The 16,749-nt window shown below is 45.6% G+C and overlaps 1 protein-coding gene across 1 annotated transcript; it reads left to right on the top strand.

Moving 5' to 3' along the window:
- Window positions 1-1,803: 1,803 nt before the first annotated feature.
- Window positions 1,804-3,641, top strand: LOC131493175 (putative small proline-rich protein 5). Its single transcript, XM_058697382.1, has 2 exons — window positions 1,804-1,900; window positions 3,122-3,641. The coding sequence occupies exons 1-2, from the start codon at window positions 1,819-1,821 to the stop codon at window positions 3,370-3,372; spliced, it is 333 nt and encodes a 110-aa protein (XP_058553365.1). The 5' UTR covers window positions 1,804-1,818; the 3' UTR covers window positions 3,373-3,641.
- Window positions 3,642-16,749: the final 13,108 nt, after the last annotated feature.

The following is a 16,749-nucleotide window of genomic DNA, read 5'->3' as shown; positions in this document are numbered from 1 at the left end:
GTGTACTTCATCTTGATGAATAAATAGCCATCCCAGGATAACTTCCCCACATGGCCTTTCTTCTCTATTAGGGAACTGAGCTGAAATCCCTTTCCAAGACTTTCTAGGGTTGCTTCCATCAGAGTGACACCAGGCCAAGGGATTTCTCCACCTGGATTCCTCTCAGTTTCTCTCACTTACTTGTTCTGTGCCCACCCTGCCAGAACCATGTTTTGGGAGAGAGACCATCAATTTCCAAGCCTTGTGTCTTTAGTGTTACAGTCTGACTTCCCAAGATCTTGGGATAGTCTAAGTTTTTCAGTAGAGCTACAGCTAAACTCTGTCGAGATTTGTTTTTTTTTTTTTTTCAACGTTTTTTATTTATTTTTGGGACAGAGAGAGACAGAGCATGAACAGGGGAGGGGCAGAGAGAGAGGGAGACACAGAATCGGAAACAGGCTCCAGGCTCCGAGCCATCAGCCCAGAGCCCGACGCGGGGCTCGAACTCACGGACCGCGAGATCATGACCTGGCTGAAGTCGGACGCTTAACCGACTGCGCCACCCAGGCGCCCCTCTGTGGCGAGATTTGAACACACCACCCTCACCACCAGCGTGCCAACTTCCATTTCTTTCAACCAAGGTCTTAGGATGCTGGCTGGCAAGTGCCACTGCTTGCCCTCAAATTTTGCAATTACATATTCCATGCTTCCAAGAGGGTGTCTTGCCTAGTATTTCAGAGCCCAACTCTGGAGCACCCAACAATTGTGGAATGCTCATTCTGTGCCAAATACTTGTACTTTATGTATGCTGTGCAGTTTAAGCCATTTAACAAGCAGGTTGGTGTGGTTATCTCCCTTAGGAGATGAGGAAACTGAAGCTCAAAGACATTAAGTGCCCAGTGTCACCCACCGGTAAAGATCAGGACATTTGTTGGGGTTGTTTCAAAGATATTCCATCCTCAAGTATGGAGGGCATCAAGGTCTGTGCCCTATGTCATCCTTCTCTGTCTTGGGATCTCTAACAGGAGTAGGGAGGAAGAATTGGGATGGGGCCCTGGCAGCTCAGAATCTGAGACCAGCCTAGGTGACTCCTCTAGAAGCTCAGTCTAAGTCAATGCTTGGCTTCCCCACCCCCTCCACCTTATGATAATCACTTCCTTGGGAATCCCAGAGTCTGGGTGACTTATACATATATATGTAAAAAGATGAGAGATAACTACTGTCTAATGTAACCACCCGGTTCCCCTGAATGGAGCCTAATGTTTTTTTTTCAATAGAAGGCAGGACAGAGGACTACAGGCCTCATTTATTGCCTAAATAATAATAGACACAAAACCAAAGGCACTTGCCATATCTTTCCACCAGTTCAAGCTGAATGTGGCTCTGAGCCCAGGTTAACTCAAAGTCATGCATTTGCTGAGTGTAATGGGCTTCCCAGAGAGCCGTTCACTTCCTCAGTTGTTGAATTGCCCTGAAGACAATGCTGTCTGCATACCCACCCAGGCCACCCCCTCCTCTCTGCCAAACAGAACTTCCCGGAACCCTGCCCTCACACCCCCATAACCAGTACTGTCCTGAATGTCTGCTTAGGACCATCCCAGATGCCAAGGTTCTAAGTCAAAAGTCACGAGTGGGTTTGGAAATCCAAGGCAGCCAGCCTCGTAAAGTGAGAGGGAGGTGGGGCAGAGGCCAGAGTAAAGGCACCATCACCCCAAGTCCTGCCATGCCACAAGGAGGCTGACAGCCCTGGAGGGGTGAGTAAAACCTGAAATTTGAGGAAGGGACTAATTAGGACACTCCAATCCTAAACCATCTCATGGCCTCGGGCAGGGATGTGAGATGTATAAAAGGTGGGAAGGCTCAGGGCAGCCCAAACCCTTTGACATCTCCACACTCCAGCCTCTTGGCAAAGAGAACTTGGGTAAGTCTGGCAAAGCAGTGCCTCTGCTAGCAGCCTTGCTCTATGTGGTTCCAACCTTGCTGGGAGCTGGGCTGGAGCTCTGGGTGGTTGGCCGGAAAGACCTCATTTAGCATCTCTCTTTTCTGTGTTATTGGGGACCAACCTGTAGTGGTCTGCAAGCCATCCAGCCAAGGGGTGTGGGGGCTGGGCTGGGATGGGAGAAGAAAGCCTCAGACTGGTGCCTTGAGGATCCTGCTGGTTGTATTACGGGTGTTGGGTCTTGCCAGATATTGAAAGGGGGTTAGTAGAAGGAGCGGGTGTGCCAGCTATGAGACATAGCAGCTGGCAGAGTTGCCTTTTATGGAAAAAGTAACTATAGGGTGGGAGAGAAGAAGGCTGCATTGGGGACAGGGGTGCAGAGACCCCGAGGAGCACAGAACAGCAGGGACAGAATGATGTGGCACAGGGGCAAGGTCCTGTCCGGGAATTGGGGACCACTGTTACACCCTCTTGTGCTGTGTGACTGGAGACTAATTACTTCCCTCTCTGAGGTCCATTTTCTTCAACTGTAGTGAAGAGTCAAGCTAAAAGATACATTTTGTCTCTAGATTCCTCTTTTCTATAATTCTCTTAGAGAAAAGAGATGCTTTTAGAAATTTATTCAATAAATCAAAATCCTTATGCTGTGTTCATCATGTGCCAGGTACTCTGTGTGGTTGCAGGTGTGCACACACACATGTACATGTATGTATGCATGCATGTTTATATGTATTTTATGTACTCATTTAATCTCGACAACCCTAAGAGATGTGAGTACAGAGAGGCTAAGTAACTTGCTCAAAGTCACACAGCAGGTTAATGATTTAGCCAGGACTCTGATCCCAGGCAATCCTGTTGCAGATTCCATAGTTTTGCCATAAAAGTATATTCTTTTTGTTCTTGCCCTCCATGTCTTTCCTTCTCCCTCTTTCCCTTCTCCCTTCTTCTCCTGTTCCTTTCCTACCTCCTTCCTTCCATGTTTCTGTCTCAGAAAGAATTTAAATGACTTACAAACTTTTAGCCACAACTTATTCTCACACACACATTTACACACACACACCTTCAGTTGTGGAGCCACCAAGGTAAAGTAGAAGCATAGCAGGATGTGAATGTGGCAGGAGGTCCCCCCCCCCAACCCAGCCTGGGGCCCAGAGTATCTCTGTGGTGAGGGTGCTCCTCACTTCTGTGTTTTTCTGTTTCCAGTTGTGCATCAACCCAGAATGTCTCAGCAGAAGCAGAAGCAGTGTGCTCCCCCCCAGCAATGCTGCCCTCCACCTCAGCAGTGTGCTCCCCCACCCCAGCAGTGTGCTCCCCCACCCCAGCAGTGCTGTCCTCCACCTCAGCAAACCAAGCAGCCTTGTCAGCCTCCACCCAAGTGCAAGGAGTCTTATGCGCCCAAGTGCCAACAGAAATGCTCACCCCCTCAGCAGTGCCAGAAGTCCAAGCAGAAGTAAGACCCCAGCATGTGACCAGAGGCGGAACCTCCAGGGAAAACAGCAGCATGAAGTTCACTGCCGCTTTCTCAGACAGCCAGCTGTCAGCCCCACTCACCCCCAGCTTCTGGCCTCAAGCACCAGGAGGGTGGCTTCTTCAGTCTCGACCTCTTGTTAATTATCAGCTGCAATTTTCACCTCAGACAAGGATCTGGTTCTGAACTGTGTAACCATCCCTACTGACTTGTATTTATATCACCGTCTGCTTCTCGGAAGCTTGGGCAGCAGGCCAGACACCTTTCTTACCACCTCCCTCTTTCACTCCTGTTTTCCAAACAATTGAACATAGTTCCTCTGGCACAAATGTTTCAGTCTGATTCTTTTGTTGTTGAACAGTGTTACATCCTGCAGGTTTTGTACCCTGCCCCTGCTGTAGAGCCCTAGGGAGTTGGGCATGTGGGTGTGGGCAGAGCAGCAGGCATGGTATGGATGTACTTGTGAGCGGTGGGGCATTTCCAGTGGTCCTGCCAAGATAAGGATTTGAGGTGAGCACTTCTGCAGCATGGAGACACACCCCACACCCAGGGAAATCGAGAACACAGCTGGAACCAGGGGGAGATGATTCCCAACTGGAGAACATGTGTGAGGAAAAAGCATCCTTGGCAGCAGAGAAAGAGCAAGGGAACCCTACCCGCCACCCCCCCCCCCATCAGCTAAGAGCTACCTAGCAGAGGAGAAGGACTGAGGCAAATAAATTATATTTCAGAGAATAGACTCCAAGGGCTTCCAGGTCCAAAGGAATTGAGAATAAGGCCTTAAACTTCTCTCATAAATAAAAGAGAAGAGCAAGTTTTCTCCAAGCTAACCAAATGTGCCATTGGGAAAAATCTATGCAACCACACTGTATACTCAACACACTATATCCATTGTCAACATGTGATTAAAATCAGAGCCCCCAGTTGTTCCTCAGTTGGGGAGTCCCCTGAGCTATTTCCCCCTACTGCCCTCCCACTTTTGATTCTTCACATTATCTGATTGTGGTAACCAGATAATTCAGACCTACAAGGAATCCAAACTGCTAGTTCCTATTGTTTCCACTACCTACTCTATCCCTCTCCACCAAACCCCGCTCCTATAAAATGGTCTACAGATTAGAGTATTTGAACCTCCTTTCCTATACCTGTGTCTCTTTCATGTCTCTGGGCTCCAGGGCAGTCACTAAGAGCCAGCAGAAATACCCAAAAGGAGGCAGAGAGGAAACTATCATGAATTGAATGTCTGGATTATCCCTAACATACATTACAGGCCCTGGAGAACACAGAGTTAGCTCCAGACCAAAGCTCTGAGACTTGCTTGCCTGCATGGCTGGGCTGCTCCTCGTCCCTGAGACTCCTTCTGCACCTTTCAGCGGTCTCTCCTCCATCCATCCACTCACCTATTTATCCATCTTTCCCCCCGCTACCCTACCAACCCATCAGCACATTAGTAAGCACCTCCCTCCTATTTGTGCAGAACATGAAAGGTGCTATAAAAACAGAGAACAGGGGCTCTGGGCCTTTGGGTCCAACAATCCCTGGGAGAAGACCTCTGTGAAACAAGGAACAATATGTCAGGGTGGCATCAATTATGTGATGACTTAGGCACCACTTCATGCCCTTGGAATTCAGAGACAGAGTGAGAACACCTTGAAAATGAGGTGAACTCTTTAACACCCCCACATTCAGAGCTGCCAATTAGCACAGTCTCCAAGTGTGTCCTCCTCACCCCCATACATCACCTTCCCCCATGCCTCTCTCATTTGGGCTCTTGCCTGTCTTTCCTTACCCTCCCTTACTCCACAGCATAACAGGAGATTGAATTTTGCCTCTCTGGGCTTCATTTAATTTTCTCCTTACTAATTGCCATAATCCGCACACGTACACCTGAGCTCACGTGTGAACCATCTTGACAGTTTTTCATTCGTCACTGTCATACTATGTCTGGATCCCAGAACCCACCCCCCCCTCTTCTGCTGAGTGACTCACAGTGACTTAGGGAATATCCCTAGGCTCGTTTTTCTCATCTGTGTGGTGGGGGGAAAGATTAGTCGCCTCTTGGGGTGCAAGGGGGAGGTGTTCAAGGAGAATTTAAATAAATAGTGAGCATAACATGACCCATAGCAAGTGTTTGATGACTGTTAGATGTTGCTTTTATTATTATTGTCAGTTCTGGTGGAGCAGGAAGCCCACAGATAGCACCCTTCACCTATTTCTGCACCGGAGGATGTGGCCTCCAGACCTTTAATGATGCAAAGTTATGAAAGTGCAGGGAACATTTCAGGATCAAAGACAGATCCAGTTAAGTAGAGAAAAGAATCACAGTGGGTGTTCATAGGAGGAAACAGGATTTAGTTTAGGGCATAAGTACCCCATTTGATGGTTGCCCTTTACTTCCAGAATCTTCTGTGGTTTGATACCTGTCCACAATGGGTCCTGCCCTTGAGGCAGTTCTGGGCAGCTCTACCTACAGTGGTTCTCAGCTCTCAGTTTGGACAGCCAACCGTGTTTCTGTGAGGCAGGCCACACTCCCTGGAGGCCAGAAAGGAGGCTGACGAGTTGAGGAAGAATGTACAGCAGCAAGGTCCTCACTAACACACACATTGACACCACCCTATAAGAGAAGGTATGGCTGTCCCCATCATGGATGGAGGACTGACGTTCAGACAAGCTCCCTCTTCGCTTGCAGTAACAATAGCTGTAGGTAGTGGAGCTGAGCTGCAAACTTGGAAACCTCTGTCCCTCTTCCAACATTCTCTGTGACACAAGAAGAGCTCTGACCCTGCTAGGAGCTACAAGAGGCCTAAAGCCTGCATCCTCTCTCTCCAGAATGTGCAGCCCACCAATCTACTGGGGAGGCAAAGCCAGCATGTACACAAACCCCCATAGCCTCAACTTGTTTTTACACCTTCATGTAAATTACACAGAGTGGGTTGTTATTCAAAGTAGATTTTACATCTTCATAGACTGACGTTGAGCATTGAGAGTAGAAGCTGGTGCAGAGCTCCAGAAGCCCTCATGGGATGGGCATGGATGGGTCACCTATTCTCAGTGTATGGAGGACTCTGGGGCAGTGTTCCAGAAGCCCTGATGGTATGGGCATGAGCCTCCAGTTTCTCAGTTTGTAGAGGATATGGGGCAGTGTTCCAGAAGCCCTGATGGTTTGGATATGGACCCCCTAATTTCTCAGTGTGTGGAGGACTCTGGGGCAGCGTTCCAGAAACCCTGATGGGATAGTTATGGGCCCCCTAATTTCTCAGTGTGTAGAGGACTCTGGGGTAGCATTCCAGAAGCCCTGATGTGATGGTCATGGGCCACCTAATTTCTCAGAGTACGGAGGACTCTGGGACAGTGTTCCAGAAACCCTGATGGGATGGGCATGGGCCCCCTAGTTTCTCAGTGTGTGGAGGACTCTGGAGGCAGTGTTCCAGAAGCCCTGATGGTTTGGGCATGAGCCCCTAGTTTCTCAGTTTGTAAAAGACATGGGGCAGCGTTCCAGAAGCCCTGATGTGATAGGAATGGGCCCCCTAGTCTCTCAGTTTGTAGAGGACTCTGAGACAGCGTTCCAGAAGCCCTGATGGGATTGGCATGGATGGGGCACCTGGTTTCTCAGTGTGTGGAGGGCTCTGGGGCAGTGTTCCAGAAGCCCTGATGGGATAGTTATGGTCCCCCTAATTTCTCAGTGTGTAGAGGACTCTGGGGTAGTGTTCCAGAAGCCCTGATGTGATGGGAAAAGACCCCTTAGTTTTTCAGTGTGCAGAGAACTCTGGGGCAGCATTCCAGAAGCCCTGATGGTATGGGCATGAGCCCCCAGTTTCTCAGTGTGTAGAGGAATCTGGGGTAGTGTTTCAGAAGCCCTGATGGGATAGGCAATGGGCTCCTACTTTTTCAGTGTGTAGAAGACTCTGGGGCAGCGTCCCAAATCATGATGGTATGGGTATTAGCCCCCTAGTTTCTCATTTGTAAAGGGCTCTGGGGCAGCGTTCCAGAAGCCCTGATGGGATGGACATGGGCCCTCCAGTTTCTCAGTATGTAGAGGACTCTGAAGCAGCGCTCCAGAAATCCTGATGGGATAGGCATGGGCCCCATAGTTTCTCAGTGTGTAGAGGCCTCTGAGGCAGTGTTCCAGAAGCCCTTGTGAATAAGCATGTGCCCCCCAGTTTCTCAGTGTGTAGAGAACTCTGGGGGCAGTGTTCCAGAATTGTGATGGAATGGTCATGGACCCCCTACTTTCTCAATGTGTAGAGGAGTCTGGGGCAGCTTGGGTGCTGGCAGGAATGCTGGTTGGCAGGGGAGTTGGTGCAGTGACAGTTTGCCATTTGTTCCTGAAGTGGTTTTAATATTCCACCATGGAGTCTGCAACACTGGTGTATGCTGGAATTTTCCTGCTGAATATCATCCCTGTGCATAGTCACTCTTGCACACTCACTCATGCTCACACACCATTAAACATATTCCCATATATATACATTCATGAGCCCTCACAGGAATTCACAACTCACCACACACTGACACATAGTCACATGCTGTCAATCCCACTCAAAGATGTGGCCGTACACTGACACACTCGTAGGTACCTGAACACACAGACACAAATGCCCACGGGGTCACCCTCACTCATGTGATGGCCAACCGCTGTTCTTGTGTCCCAGTAGCTTCTTCCAGGACTCTGCTGCATTATAGCAGGGACATCTGGCCACAGCCTTGAGACCTGAGGGAGACAGTCTGATGCTGGTGCTTGGAAGGATGTGCGTCTTCCTCAGAAAGGAATACAGCTATGTATTTCAAATAAAGAAATCCCCTGAAAGGTGGTGTGGCACAGGAAAAAGAACACCTACCTGCTTTGAATCCTAAGAAACCTGGTTTCAAATCTCTTATTCCCTTTTTCACTGAGTAACCTTGGCCAACTTAACTTTTCTAAGCTATAAAATGAGAACCACTAAAACTTCCAGGTCTGAGTTAAAAATTCAAGCAGACAGGCAGTGGTGATCTGCCCTTCCCTCTCCTCTTCTTCCACAGGCCTCCTGGGAAAGTGAATACCTCTTTCAACTGCCAGCTGCTATGTTTCAGGGGACCCCAGCTGGTGATGGATCTCCACAGCTAGGCTCCAGCTCTAGACACTGGGAATCTTAAGTGGGAGCCCTGCCTATGGGTGTGGCCCAGTGTGGCCTACTCTACCTTCTTCTTCATGTGTGTGCATGTGTCTTGGCTGTCTGGAATTCCTGGGGGAATCACAGATGCCAGGTACTGAAGATACAGCAGGCTTGGCCTGTGTCCCAGTCTGCTGAAACTCCTCCTGGGCAACTGTGGTGCCATCTGGCACTGTGTGTGTGTGTGTGTGTGTGTGTGTGTGTGTGAGAGTGAAGGGCTACTGTCATCTGGAGGTGCTGCCCAGGAGCAGAGAGTAGTCATTGTTGACATCTGACTCCCGGCTTCTGACATCTAGTCCTCTCTTCTAGAATATTTATGCCAGCTATCAGGTACCAGACTGACTGATTCCATCTCTTTTTTGGTAACATTAAAAGGTAACCATACTTTCTTTCCTCAGCCTTTCAGGCAGCCTTTGGCTTGAATGTCCTCAGGCCCCAAGGGCTGATGGGACAATAGGGTTCACCTTCAGTGGGCTTTAGGAGGCACTATAGCTTCAAATAAAGAACACTGGACAGTCATGAGACCTGAGTTATTATCTTCATTCTGTCATTGCCCCCCTGTGTGACCCTGGGCAAATTATTTCCTTTTTCTGGGCCTCAGTTTTCCTCACCTACACAAGGTCACATCAGGCTTGCTGGATTCTTCCTCAGCTTCCTTCCCACTCTGACTCACTAGAAGGTGACTGACTCACTCTAATCTTTATATAATCTCCCCATCCCTTAAGTAGTCACAGTCACGGAAAACCCTTGGAGGTAGGGATGGGGTGTGGCTTTGCCATGGAGGCACAGAGCAAGCTTCACTGAAATCCACATCTATATTCTAAGGTCTCTCAGCCTTAGGACTAACCTGCCTCCCTCCAGGGAGCCAACTGCTGTCAGTTTTGGATTTATATATATGTATACCCATATGTGCATATACATATATATACACACATATATTTAAAAGGAGTGAGTTACTTCTAAAAGTAAGGCACTATGCTAAGATTTTAACACTCTTACCCTATTATTCTTCATTAATGCCATAAAAAATAATGAGGAAAATCAGACCCAAGGAGGTAACAAACTTTGCCCAAGATTACATAGCTGGTGGCTGAAGAGCTGTCTTTCATCCAAACCCATCTTACTGACTTATTCTATTCCCCCCCTGATGGATGGGCTAGAAACTAACAGGGCAAGCAGGTTCTGAGCGATTCCCATCTGCATTTCACAGGGTATGTGTTGGGAGAGAAGTCTGGGTGACATCTCATAGGGTATTTGCTTAGCCACTACTTCTGGCCTCCGTGGAACTTACCAGGAGCCCTTTTTATTGTTTATGATGGCCTTAAGGAAATAAACAGTAACTGGCAAGACAGATGTGCATGGAGCTAGAGCCTCTCTGTTGGAAGAGAGAGAGAGATTAGCTTGTGTTTAAGACTGATTGACAGCTGTCAGCCACAAGTTCAAGTCTTCACTGAATATTCTTATTCTATTCCTTACATGAGACTGGGTTCTGGTAGTGGCTTGTGCCTTGTGCCTTGACTCCCTGCAGACAAAGCACTCATTTGTGTGTTTGTGTATGTGCACATGTGTGTGCATGCACACACACAGGCATACATGCTATTCTCTTTGTGGACAAGCAGAAGAGTGCTACCAGGTGCCACAATCTTAATAAAGTTTCCTATTGGTCTCCCTTCATGTCTTGTATTATGAGGCCCCCCTGTGAGAAGAGTTGTAAAATCAGAATCTAGGTTACAAAGATGCTCATTCTGATACTCCTTAGAATAGATAGGGGTTGAGAGACCTGGGAAGATGGTGACATAGGAGGACGCTGGGCTCACCTCATCCTGCTGATCACTTAGATCCCATCCACTTATGCCTAAATAACCCAGAAAACTGCCAGAAGACTAGCAGAACAGACTCTCTGGAGCCAAGCATAGACAAGAGGCCCACAGAAGAGGGTAGGAAGGGCAGAGAGGTGGTGCGTGCTACATGGACTGGTGGGAGGGACATGGGGTGGTGGAGGGGCAGCCCGCCCGGAAAGGCAGAGCCCCTTGCAAAAGCAGAGGGGCTGGACTCCATGAGTTCTGACAGCCAGCAGGACTTAACATCTGGAATGTTAAAAGTCAACAGCTCTGCTCTTAGAGAGCGGGGAGGGTGAGAGGATGCTGGGAGGGAGAGCTGTTGAGCCCCAGAAGACAGAGCTCAACTCAGAGGGGGAACAAAGGTGCTGGCAAGTGCCATCTTCCTTTCCCATCCCCCAGGTGAAATTCCAAAGGGAACCAGTTCCTGTCACCGAACTTGCTTGCACCACACAAACACCCAATGCTGTGCTTCTGTGGATCCATCCCTCTAACAGATCTGCCTCCCTCCCAGTGCTGCAGGGCCCCTCCTGCAGGGGACCACCGAAGACAAAGCAAGTTAAGCCTGCCCCTCCTGCCCCTGTGCAACTTGCAGATCCACCTCGGCTAATATGCCAGATCCCATCAAAGCAACATCACAAGCCTGGCAAGTAGCCCAGACAGGGGCCACACCACTCCACAGTGAGTCCTGCCCCTGGGAGAGGGGAAGATAAGGTACACACCAGTCTGACTGTGGCCCCAGCAGTGGGCTGGGGGCAGAAATCGGGTCTAACTGCAGCCCCGCTGACCAACACAAGTTACTCCAGACAGCACATGGGAAGTGCCCTGCAGTTTGGAGCCACCACAGGGACTACCCAAGATGACGAAGCAGAAGAATTCTCCTCAAAAGAAAATCCATGAAGTAGCGACAGCTAACCAAGTTATGAAAAACGATTTAAGCAATATAACAGAATAAGAATTTAGAATAACAGTCATAACATTAATCACTGGACTTGAAAAAAAAACATAGAGGACAGCAGAGAATCTATTGCTACAGAGATCTAGGGACTAAGAAATAGTCATGAGGACCTAAAAAATGCTATGAATGAGGTGAAAAATAAAATGGAGGTAGCCATAGCATGGATTGAAGAGGCAGAGGAGATAATAGGTGAATTAGAAGATAAAATTATGGAAAAAGAGGAAGTTGAGAAAAAGAGATAAAAAAAAAATCCAGGAGTATGAGGGGAGAATTAGAGAACTAAGTGATGCAGTCAAACAGAACAATATCCGTATAATAGGAATTCCTGAAGAAGAAGAGAAAGGGGCTGAAGGTGTACTTGAACAAATCATAGCTGAGAACTTCCCTGATATGGGGAAGGGAAAAGACATTGAAATCCAAGAGGCACAGAGAACTCCATTCAGACATGACTTGAATCAATCTTTGGCATGACATAGCATAATGAAACTGGCAAAATACAAGGATAAAGAGAAAATTCTGAAAGCAGCTAGGGATAAACAGGTTCTAACTTACAAAGGTAGACATATAAGAGTAGTGGCAGACCTATCTACTGAAACTGGCAGGTCAGAAAGGAATGGCAGGAAATCTTTAATGTGATGAACAGAAAAAATATGCAGCCGAGAATCCTTTATCCAGAAAGTCTGTCATTCAGAATAGAAGAAGAGATAAAGGTTTTTCCAAACACACAAAAACTGAAGGAATTCGTCACCACTAAACCAGCCCTACAAGAGATCCTAAGGGGGCTTCTGTGAGTGAAAGGTTGCAAGGACCACAAAGTACCAGAGACATCATTACAAGCATGAAACCTACAGACATCACAATGACTCTAAACTGATATCTTTAGTGACAACACTGAGTATAAATGGACTAAATGCTCCAACCAAAAGACATAGGGTATCAGAATGGGTTAAAAAAAAAAAAAAAACAAGACCCATCTATTTGCTGTCTACAAGATACCCATTTTAGACCTGAGGACACCTTCAGATTGAAAGTGAGGGGATGGAGAACTATCTATCATGCTACTGGAAGTCAAAAGAAAGCTGGAGTAGCCATACTTATATTAGACAAACTAGACTTTAAATTAAAGGCTGTAACAAGAGATGAAGAAGGTCATTATATAATAATTACAGGGTCTATCCATCAAGAAGAACTAACAATTATAAATGTCTATGCACCGAATACGAAGCCCCCAAATATATAAAACAATTACTCACAAACATAAGCAACCTTATTGACAAGAATGTGGTAACTGCAGGGGACTTTAACACCCCACTCACAGCAATGGATAGATCATTTAGACACATGGTCAATAAAGAAACAAGGGCCCTGAATGATACATTGGATCAGATGGACTTGACAGATATATTTAGAACTCTGCCACCTAAAGCAACAGAATATACTTTCTTCTCGAGTGCACATGGAACATTCTCCAAGATAGATCACATACTGGGTCACAAAACAGCCCTTCATAAGTATACAAGAATTGAGATCACACCATGCACACTTTCAGACCACAAAGCTATGAAACTTGAAATCAACCACAGGAAAAAGTCTCCAAAAGCATGGAGGTTAAAGAACACCCTAGTAAAGAATGGTTGGGTCAACCAGGCAATTAGAGAAGAAATTAAGAACTATATGGAAACAAATGAAAATGAAAGTACAACAATCCAAATGCTTTGGGATGCAGCGAAGGCAGTCCTGAGAGGAAAATACATTGCAATCCAGGCCTATCTGAAGAAACAAGAAAAATCCCAAATATAAAGTCTAACGGCACACCTAAAGGAACTAGAAGCAGAACAGCAAAGACAGCCTAAACCCAGCAGAAGAAGAGAAATAATAAAGAGCAGAGCAGAAATAAACAATATAGAATCTAAAAAAAAAAAAAAACTGTAGAGATCAATGAAACCAAGAGTTGGTTTTTTGAAAAAATAAACAAAATTGATAAACCTCTAGCCAGGCTTCTTAAAAAGAAAAGGGAGAAGACCCAAATAGATAAAATCATGAATGAAAATGGAATTATTACAACCAATCCCTCAGAAATACAAGCAATTATCAGGGAATACTATGAAAAATTATATGCCAACAAACTGGACAACCTGGAAGAAATGGACAATTTCCTAAGCACCCACACACTTCCAAAACTCAAACAGGAAGAAATAGAAAACTTGAACAGACCCATAACCAGCGAAGAAATTGAATCCGTTATCAAAAATCTCACAACAAATAAGAGTCCAGGACCAGATGGCTTCTCTGGAGAATTCTACCAGACCTTTAAAGCAGAGATAATACCTATCCTTCTAAAGCTATTCCAAAAAATAGAAAGGGAAGGAAAACTTCCAGACTCATTCTATGAAGCCAGGATTACTTTGATTCCTAAACCAGACCGAGACCCAGCAACAAAAGAGAACTAGAAGCCAATATCCCTGATGAATATAGATGCAAAAATTCTCAGTAAGATACTAGAAAACAGAATTCAACAGTATACAAAAAGAATTATTCCCCACGATCAAGTGGGATTCATTCCTGGGCTGCAGGGCTGGTTCAACATTCACAAATCAATCAATGTGATACATCACATTAATAAAAGAAAAGATAAGAACCATATGATCCTATCAATTGATGCAGAACAAGCATTTGACAAAATTCAGCATCCTTTCTGAATAAAAACCTCGAGAAAGTCGGGATAGAAGGAACATTCTTAAACATCATAAAAGCCATTTATGAATAGCCCACAGCTAATATCATCCTCAATAGGGAAAAACTGAGAGCTTTCCCCCTTAACCAGGAACACAACAGGGATGTCCACTCTCACCACTCTTGTTCAACATAGTGTTGCAAGTTCTAGCATCAGCAATCAGACAACAAAAGGAAATCAAAGGCATCAAGATTAGCAAAGATGAACTTAAGCTTTCACTTTTTGCAGATGACATGATATTATACATGGAAAGCCTGATAGACTCCACCAAAAGTCTGCTAGAACTGATACATGAATTCAGCAAAGTCGCAGGATACAAAATCAATGTACAGAAATCAGTTGCATTCTTATATACTAATAAAGAAGCAACAGAAGGACAAATAAAGAAACTGATCCCATTCACAATTGCACCAAGAAGCATAACATACCTAGGAATAAACCTAACCAAAGATGTAAAAGATCTGTATGCTGAAAACTGTAGAAATCTTATGAAGAAAATTGAAGAAGATATAAAGAAATGGAAAAACATTCCGTGCTCATAGATTGGATGAATAAATATTGTTAAAATGTCAATACTACTCAAAGCTATCTACACATTCAATGTAATCCCAATCAAAATTGCACCAGCATTCTTCTCGAAGATAGAACAAGGAATCCTAAAATTTGTATGGAACCACAAAGCACCCCAAGTAGCCAAAGTAATATTGAAGACCAAAGCAGAAGGCATCACAATCCCAGACTTTAGCCTCTACTACAAATCTGTAACATCAAGACAGCATGGTATTGCCACAAAAACAGATACATAGACTAATGGAATAGAATAAAGACTCATAATTGGACCCACAAAAGTATGGCCAACTAATCTTTGACAAAGCAGGAAAGAATATCCAATGGAATAAAGACAGTGTCTTTAACAAATGGTGCTGGGAGAACTGGACAGCAACATGCAGAAAAATGAAACTAGACCACTTTCTTACACCATTCACAAAAATAAACTGAAAATGGATGAAGGACCTGAATGTGAGACAGGAAACCATCCAAACTCTAGAGGAGAAAGCAGGAAAAGACCTCTCTGACCTCAGCCATAGCAATTTCTTACTTGACACATCCCCAAAGGCAAGGGAATTAAAAGCAAAAATGAACTATTGGGACCTCATGAAGATAAAAAGCTTCTGCACAGCAAAGCAAACAATCAACAAAACTAAAAGGCAACCAACGGAATGGGAAAAGATATTTACAAATGACATATTGGACAAAGGGCTAGTATCCAAAATCTATAAAGAGCTCACCAAAGTCCACACCCGAAAAGCAAATAATCCAGTGAAGAAATGGGCAGAAAACATGAATAGACACTTCTCTAAAGAAGACATTTAGATGGCCAACAGGCACATGAGAAGATGCTCAACGTCACTCCTCATCAGGGAAATACAAATCAAAACCACACTCAAGTACCACCTCATGCCAGTCAGAGTGGCTAAAATGAACAAATCAGGAGACTATAGATGCTGGAGAGGATGTGAAGAAATGGGAACCCTCTTGCACTGTTGGTGGAATGGCAAACTGGTGCAGCCACTCTGGAAAACAGTGTGGAGGTCCCTCAAAATTTAAAAATAGATCTACCCTATGATCCAGCAATAGCACTGCTAGGAATTTACCCAAGGGATACATGAGTGCTGATGCATAGGGCACTTGTACCCCAATGTTTATATAAGCACTCTCAACAATAGCCAGATTATGGAAAGAGCCTAAATGTCCATCAACTGGTGAATGGATAAAGACATTGTGGTTTATATACACAATGGAATACTACGTGGGAATGAGAAATAATGAAATATTGCCTTTTGTAGCAATGTGGATGGAACTGGAGAGTGTTATGCTAAGTGAAATAGGTCATACAGAGAAAGAAAAATACCATATGTTTTCACTCCTATGTGGATCCTGAGAAACTTAACAGAAGTCCATGGGGGAGGGGAAGAAGAAAAGAAAAAAAAAGAGGTTAGAGAGGGAGAGAGCCAAAGCATAAGAGACTCTTAAAAACTGAGAACAAACTGAGGGTTGATGGGGGGTGGGAGGGAAGGGAGGGTGGGTGATGGGTATTGAGGAGGGCACCTGTTTGGATGAGCACTGGGTGTTGTATGGAAACCAATTTGACAACAAATTTCATATTTAAAAAAAAGAATAGATGGGGGTGGTTAATAGAATAGCGATGGCTTTGCTGTCCCAGGGGGGCTGGCAGCCTGTGGTTGCAGGGCAGGTGACAAGAAAAGAGGAAAGTAATAGAGACAGGATCAGACAGCAAGGACAGTGGCCATGTAAAGAGGTGAGCAAGGCCAGGAATGCACTCAGGACACTGCCAGGTGCCAACAACAGAGTACAAGTAGCTCAGACTCAGACAGACTCAAGTTCCTCCTGCCTCCAAAATGGGCCAAGAGGGGCTGTCTTCCCTAGGTCTGTGGGCCAGAAAAAGTTTTTAGCAGGCAGAATAGTGGGAGCTAAGTAGTAATTAAAGCCCACTCTGTGAGAAATCTCCACCACCTGAAATTAGAGAGGGTCTTGAAAGGTCACCGGTGGGAATAACCCCCAAGACAAAGTGTACAGACCCACATCCCAACTCTCTCATCTCAAGATTCATCTTCCATTTGTGGATCCTTTGCCAATTGTGGCTTTCTCTTTTACTAAAGTG

The sequence above is a fragment of the Neofelis nebulosa genome, chromosome 2 (assembly GCF_028018385.1).
Source record: "Neofelis nebulosa isolate mNeoNeb1 chromosome 2, mNeoNeb1.pri, whole genome shotgun sequence".
NCBI classification, from domain to species: domain Eukaryota; kingdom Metazoa; phylum Chordata; class Mammalia; order Carnivora; family Felidae; genus Neofelis; species Neofelis nebulosa.
The sequence above is the reverse complement of the archived record's forward strand: the minus strand, read 5'-3'. Positions and strand labels throughout refer to the sequence as shown.

Coding starts and splice junctions, on each gene's coding strand:
- LOC131493175 (XM_058697382.1), top strand. CDS start 1,819: ATGTATAAAAGGTGGGAAGGCTCAGGGCAGCCCAAACCCTTTGACATC. Junction 1,901..3,121: donor TCTTGGCAAAGAGAACTTGG/GTAAGTCTGGCA, acceptor TTCTGTTTCCAG/TTGTGCATCAACCCAGAATG.